At 32.0% G+C, this 5741-nt stretch overlaps 1 protein-coding gene across 1 annotated transcript in view; it reads right to left on the bottom strand.

The window, feature by feature from the left end:
• Nucleotides 1-1561: 1561 nt before the first annotated feature.
• TTK (TTK protein kinase) overlaps nucleotides 1562-5741 on the bottom strand; it is a gene marked incomplete at both ends in the record, with an annotated part of 36861 nt that continues 32681 nt past the window's right edge. The window contains 4 exons of the mRNA XM_081294042.1: nucleotides 1562-1645; nucleotides 4115-4212; nucleotides 4744-4828; nucleotides 5165-5341. Of these exons, the coding sequence (XP_081150168.1) occupies nucleotides 1562-1645; nucleotides 4115-4212; nucleotides 4744-4828; nucleotides 5165-5341 (444 nt within the window). The remainder of the gene's footprint in view (nucleotides 1646-4114; nucleotides 4213-4743; nucleotides 4829-5164; nucleotides 5342-5741) is intronic.

Here is a 5741-nt window from a genome sequence, read left to right as displayed (position 1 = left end):
TTGTGAGTTCAAAGCCAGCTAGTTTCAGCAAAAGAGAAGCTGGTAAGCAACTAAGACCCTGTTTCTTTACTTTTTATACAAAATAGAGCTGGGGATGTGGCTCAGTGGTTGAGTGCCCCTGAGTTCAATCCCTGGTACAAAAAAACCCAAAAACATAAATTGAAAAAAATTTAAAATAAAAAAGCCTGCTCTACAAAACAAAATCTATTAAAATCTTTCTTAAAAATTAATTTAAAAGAGACTATGTGATAATACAGGTTGAGTATCCCTTATCAGAAATGCTTGAAACTAAAAGTGTTTCAGATTTTTTCTGATTTTGAAATATTTACATGTACACAATGATATTTTTGGGAATGAAACTCTAGGCTAAAAACAAACTTCATTTGTGTTTTATATACCTTATACACTTACTTAGCTTAAAGATAATTTTATACAATATTTTTTATAGCATGCCTGCATTTTGACTGTACTTGTCACATGGGCCATTTGTAAAAATTTTATTTCTTGATACTCAATACAAACGTTTAACTATTAGCTATTAGATTCAGTTGAGACAGAGTGCTTGACTAGCATGCACAAGGTACTGAGTCCAATCAACAACAATACAAAAGAAGCATGTGAGAGACTCTGGGGCCACTTGGCCATCACCAAGCATTGGGGACATTCATACAATTTACAATACAAAATCTAGCAAGACACTCTAAACACCAGAAGCAATATATGCTAGGAAGAATCCAAGGGAGAAATGAGAGCCATGTGCATCCCTTAACTATGAATTAATCAGTGGCATAAATAATTTGGAAATTTATTTAGGAATTCAAATCCTTTTGGAATTTCTCTTTGAAATTTCATTTACTATGATCTACTCCTACCCAAGTGTTCCATTAACTCAATTTTTATTAAGAGTTTCACAACCATGAAGATGATATATTTGCTTTAAGAAAATAATTTTACTTTTGGGCACAGTGGCACATGCCTGTAATTCCAGTGACTCGGGAGGCTGAGGCAGGATGATCAAAAGTTCAAGGTCAGCCCCAGCAATTTAGTAAGACTCTCAGCAACTTAGCAAGACTCTGTTTCAAAATAAAAATTAAAAAAAAAAAAAAAAAAAAAAAAACCAAAAAACAAAACAAAAAAAAAAAAAAACGCTGCAGGTATAGCTCAGTGGTAAAATACCCCCAGGTTCAATCCCTAGTACCAAAAAGAAAAATGAAAAAAATAGAAGAAAATAATTTTACAATTTTGAAATCTTATGTTACTTAATGCTATAAAGCTTTATTTACAAAGTTCTTCAAAATATATTTCAGTTGTCTACCCAGTATTCCAAGTATGAAATGCTATCAAATAGATTTGATTTATAGAAAAACATAAAACAGAGAATACAATTTTACAATTTAATATATACAGTGCCATTAGTAGTTTTTATTTTTACAGTTTCTTTTTAAAAATAATTTACTGAATGTTTTTGCTGATAGCATTTCAGAGTGAAGTGGTTTTCAAGAGTAGATTTCCAACAGTCCAATGTATTTTATAGTGTTGAGAGTTTATGAGTAGTTGTATATCATTTTTTTTCCCATTTTTTTTCAGAAGTCTTGGATGATGAAAAATCATGACTTTCTCCACTACTATAGCGCTCATATAAAGTCTGAAATTAAAACACAAATCTGTTCTGTAATTTTTAAAATTCAATGTATTATCAAATTATTAAAGATAACATATTCTAAGTGTAATAAATTGACATATTCTAAATGTAATAAATTATTTCTCTTATTCTTATAATTGGGAAGTTATCTTATAAAACATTGGAAATAAAATTTTTATTTATTTTTTTAGAAATTAAGGGGTTTTTTTGTTTTGTTTTAAAAAGAGACAGAGAGAGATAGAGAGAGAATTTTTTTTAATATTTATTTTTTTTAATATTTTTAATATTTTAATATTTTTAATATTTTTTTAATTTTTTTTTTTTTTTTTTAGTTTTTGGTAGACACAACATCTTTGTATGTGGTGCTGAGGATCGAGCCCAGGCTGCACGCATGCCAGGCGAGCGCACTACCGCTTGAGCCACATCCCCAGCCCAAGAAATAAAAATTTTAAACAGCTAATTTGACCTTAAAAATTAGCTATCATGAAATGCAGTTCCATCTTCCCATAAGAGAAATATAACATAGCTATTAAGCATATATGTAAATCTTTAAGACTTTCTTGATCTCCCTTATTTTTTCAAAGTCACTTAAATAAATGTGAAACTTAATAGGAAGTATTTTCAGATCTATTTAAATTAATCAGAGGACATTAAAAATTATTATGTAAGAAATTATAATTAGGTAAATTGTCCCTTGGCATTCGTAAGGGACTGGGTCCAGGATCCTACGCCAGAGACCAAAAACTACAGATGTTCCAGTCCCTTATATTAAGTGCCATAGTATTTGCATATACCGCCTATGTATTTAAAACCATCTCCAGATCATTTACAATACTGAAAACATTGTAAATGTGATGTAAATTGTTGTTATACTTTATTTTATAGGGAATAATAAGAAAAAAGTGTATATGCTCAAACTTTTCACTGCAGAGACAATGTTCAGTATAGATGTAATTTTTTTTTTTTCCTTTTTGTGGTGCTGGGGATTGAACCCAGGGCTTTGTGCATGTAAGGCAAGCACTCTACCAACTGAGCTCTATCCCCAGCCCTAGATGCAATTCTTTTCTGGTTGTTGTTTTGTTGATGCAGGGTTTCTTAAATTGCCCATGCTGGATCTTGTGATCCTCTAATCTCAGCTTCCTGAGTATCAAGCTTGGATTACAAGTATGTACTGCCACACACAAAATTTTAAATCTGAGATAGTTTTAATCTGTAGTTGACCAAATCCACAGATGTGGAACCCACAGATAGAGAGTGCTGACAGTATATTAGATAGATACTGGAAAAAAAAAAAAGACTGACTGAAAAAGCTTAGTGAACATCTAATTGAAGATTGCAGATACCTTTGCCTTCAAGGAATATAACATCAGGGTTAAAGGTGACTAATAAACCTTATTTATAAAATTTTGAGCAATACATTGGTAAAAACGAAAAGCATGGAGATGAAATAAAGAGGAATTACAAAACAGATTGTCTGATTTTGACTCCTAAAGCCACTGATTTAGCCATCAGCATTTGAGAAAATTAACCTTATTTGAATGCTAATAGTGAACATATAATAAATTTCTTAAGAAATAAGACTAAGATCTTAGCAACTTAGATTGATTTACCCCTATACAGAGAGCTAGAGTGCTATTTAGTTCAACCTTTCATCTAATAATGCTATAATGAAATAGACAATTAGTAATTGTTAAATAGCTAAACCAATTGGTCAGTAAACATTCACAGGCACTAGACATGACTGATGACACTGAAATCCAAAAATCATGAAATAGATATAAACAGGTATCAGGAGGCTGAAAAGTCTGATATAGGCTTCAGTAAATATATTGATTGCTATGTATATTTTATAGGAGCCATTTCATCTGACAAAAAGTGTAATTTCTCTAAGGCTTAGTAAAATTTGGCCAGAAGGAATTAATTCAAAAGCTGTGTTAAAAACAGTATTGAGCTGGATGAGCTGGAACATGCCTATAATCCCAGCTACTCAGGAGGCTGAGGCAGGAGGATCACGTTCAAAGACAGCTTCAGTAAAAGTGAGACACTAAGGAATTCAGCAAGACCCTGTCTCTAAATCAAAATGCAAAATAGGGATGGGGATGAGGCTCAATGATCGAGTGCCCCTGAGTTCAATCCCCAGTACCATACACACACACACACACACACACACACACACACACACACACAAAGGTGTTGAAATAGAATGATTTAAAATAATTTCTCTATTAAATTTATTCTAGTTAAGACCTGACAGAGAACTCTTTTAAATGTACTTTATATACATAATAAGACTATAAACTATATAAATCTGTATTTATCAAAAATCACATTAAGTGTCTAACTATAGACGTATACTTCATAAATGACATGATGATTAGACCAACTTTTATTTGTGTTACCTGTTTTATGAGTGCCTAACTCACTAAACTATACAAAACAGTTCAAACCAATGTAGAAAATACACATACTTACTTTAGCAGCTTTCAAAATGGAGTTAGGAGAATTCAGACCAACAAGTTGGCCCAGAACATATTTCATTTCATCAGTGGCTCCTTTAGCCATTTGGTTACCTATAAAATAAATATAATTCACACACTGGTAACCAATAAGAAAAACTTAAGTCCATTAAAAATACACATTCTATTTCACACAACAATAACTGACATTCTTTTTCATCACCACCACTCTTCCCTCAGTATGGGGATTAAACCTAGGGCCTCATGCATGCTAGGCAAGCCCTTACCACTGAGTTATATCCCCAGTCCTTTTTATGTTGAAACAGGGTCTCACTAAGTTGCTGAGGCTGGCTTTGAACTTGTGATCCTCCTGCCTCAGCCTCCTAAGTAGCAGAATTACAGGCATGCACCACTTGTAGCTGGCATTCTCATAATTTACCTCTGATCACAGTCCCTTATCTAGGATAGGCAAAAAACTAAATGCCATCAAGTAAAGAAAGGCAATTTTATCTACTTTATTATTTGGCAAAATAGCAATTTCCTTAGGGAAGGAGGTAGGCTGCAAAAGAGTAGCCAATGTAGATTCTCGTTTTTATCATAGTTAATAGGTTAGAAATCTGGCGATAAACAATAAAGAAATAGTACCTGGTTGAGTTTGAATTTGAACATATGGATGTGCCAGGAGCTCAGGAATGGATATCCTCTGTTTAGGGTCCCTTATTAAACAACACTACATAAATAAAGATGGGCGGGGGGGGGGGCAGTTTTTAAAAAGTGAATTGATAAAATATTTCCAGACTGCATCACATTACAGAAGCTGCTTTCCAAATATCCCACTCAAATAATATTCTTTACCCCAAGTCACTTTTACAAAATTCTCAAGTATTCATTAAGCTTTCAAACACATTTGAAGTACACTAATCATGCTTTAAGAGCTACTTCAGTTAGTCATTTTTTTTAGTAGACCAGTTATTTAAGCCATAATTCTGATCATTTCAGCTATTCTTTCAAACAAACCATTAATCATATGAAATATCTGTCTATATCCATATACTAGTAATATTACCTTTAACACATCTTGAAGATCTTTCTCTGGAATATCAGGAAATTCAATGTCATGATTAGGGTCAATTATGGCATGTAACTTAGAAATCTGATTAATTATATGCTGAAATGGTGTTTTCCCATAAGTCATATTGTACAAAATGCATCCTAAGGACCAAACATCACTTTTGGGGCTTATCTAAGTAGGAGAAGGGGAGGAAAAAAGGAAAAGCAAGTTGCTTTATTTTAATACAAAGTTATATGCTTAAAATCATAATTATCATAAAATCATAATAAAATCTCAATAAATGTGAAAGTACCAGATTATGTTTACATGACAGAGTATCTTTTTCTGATTTTCATGACATTTGATTATTTCATCAAGAGATGAGCTTTTCACTTTAAACCTTTCAACAAACTCATAATCACTTTAATTGAGACACAATATTAAATAATTGTCAGCTTATGAAAATAAGAAAATAAAAAACATAACTATCAATTTTATTTGTTTTCCCCAGAATTACTGGATTACAATACATTTTTGTAAAAATGCAAAGTATGTATACATTAAACGGTTGCTTATATTGAGCAACCCTAAA

Source organism: Spermophilus citellus (genome assembly GCF_964194105.1).
Source record: "Spermophilus citellus genome assembly, chromosome: 5".
NCBI lineage: Eukaryota > Metazoa > Chordata > Mammalia > Rodentia > Sciuridae > Spermophilus > Spermophilus citellus.
The sequence above is the reverse complement of the archived record's forward strand: the minus strand, read 5'-3'. Positions and strand labels throughout refer to the sequence as shown.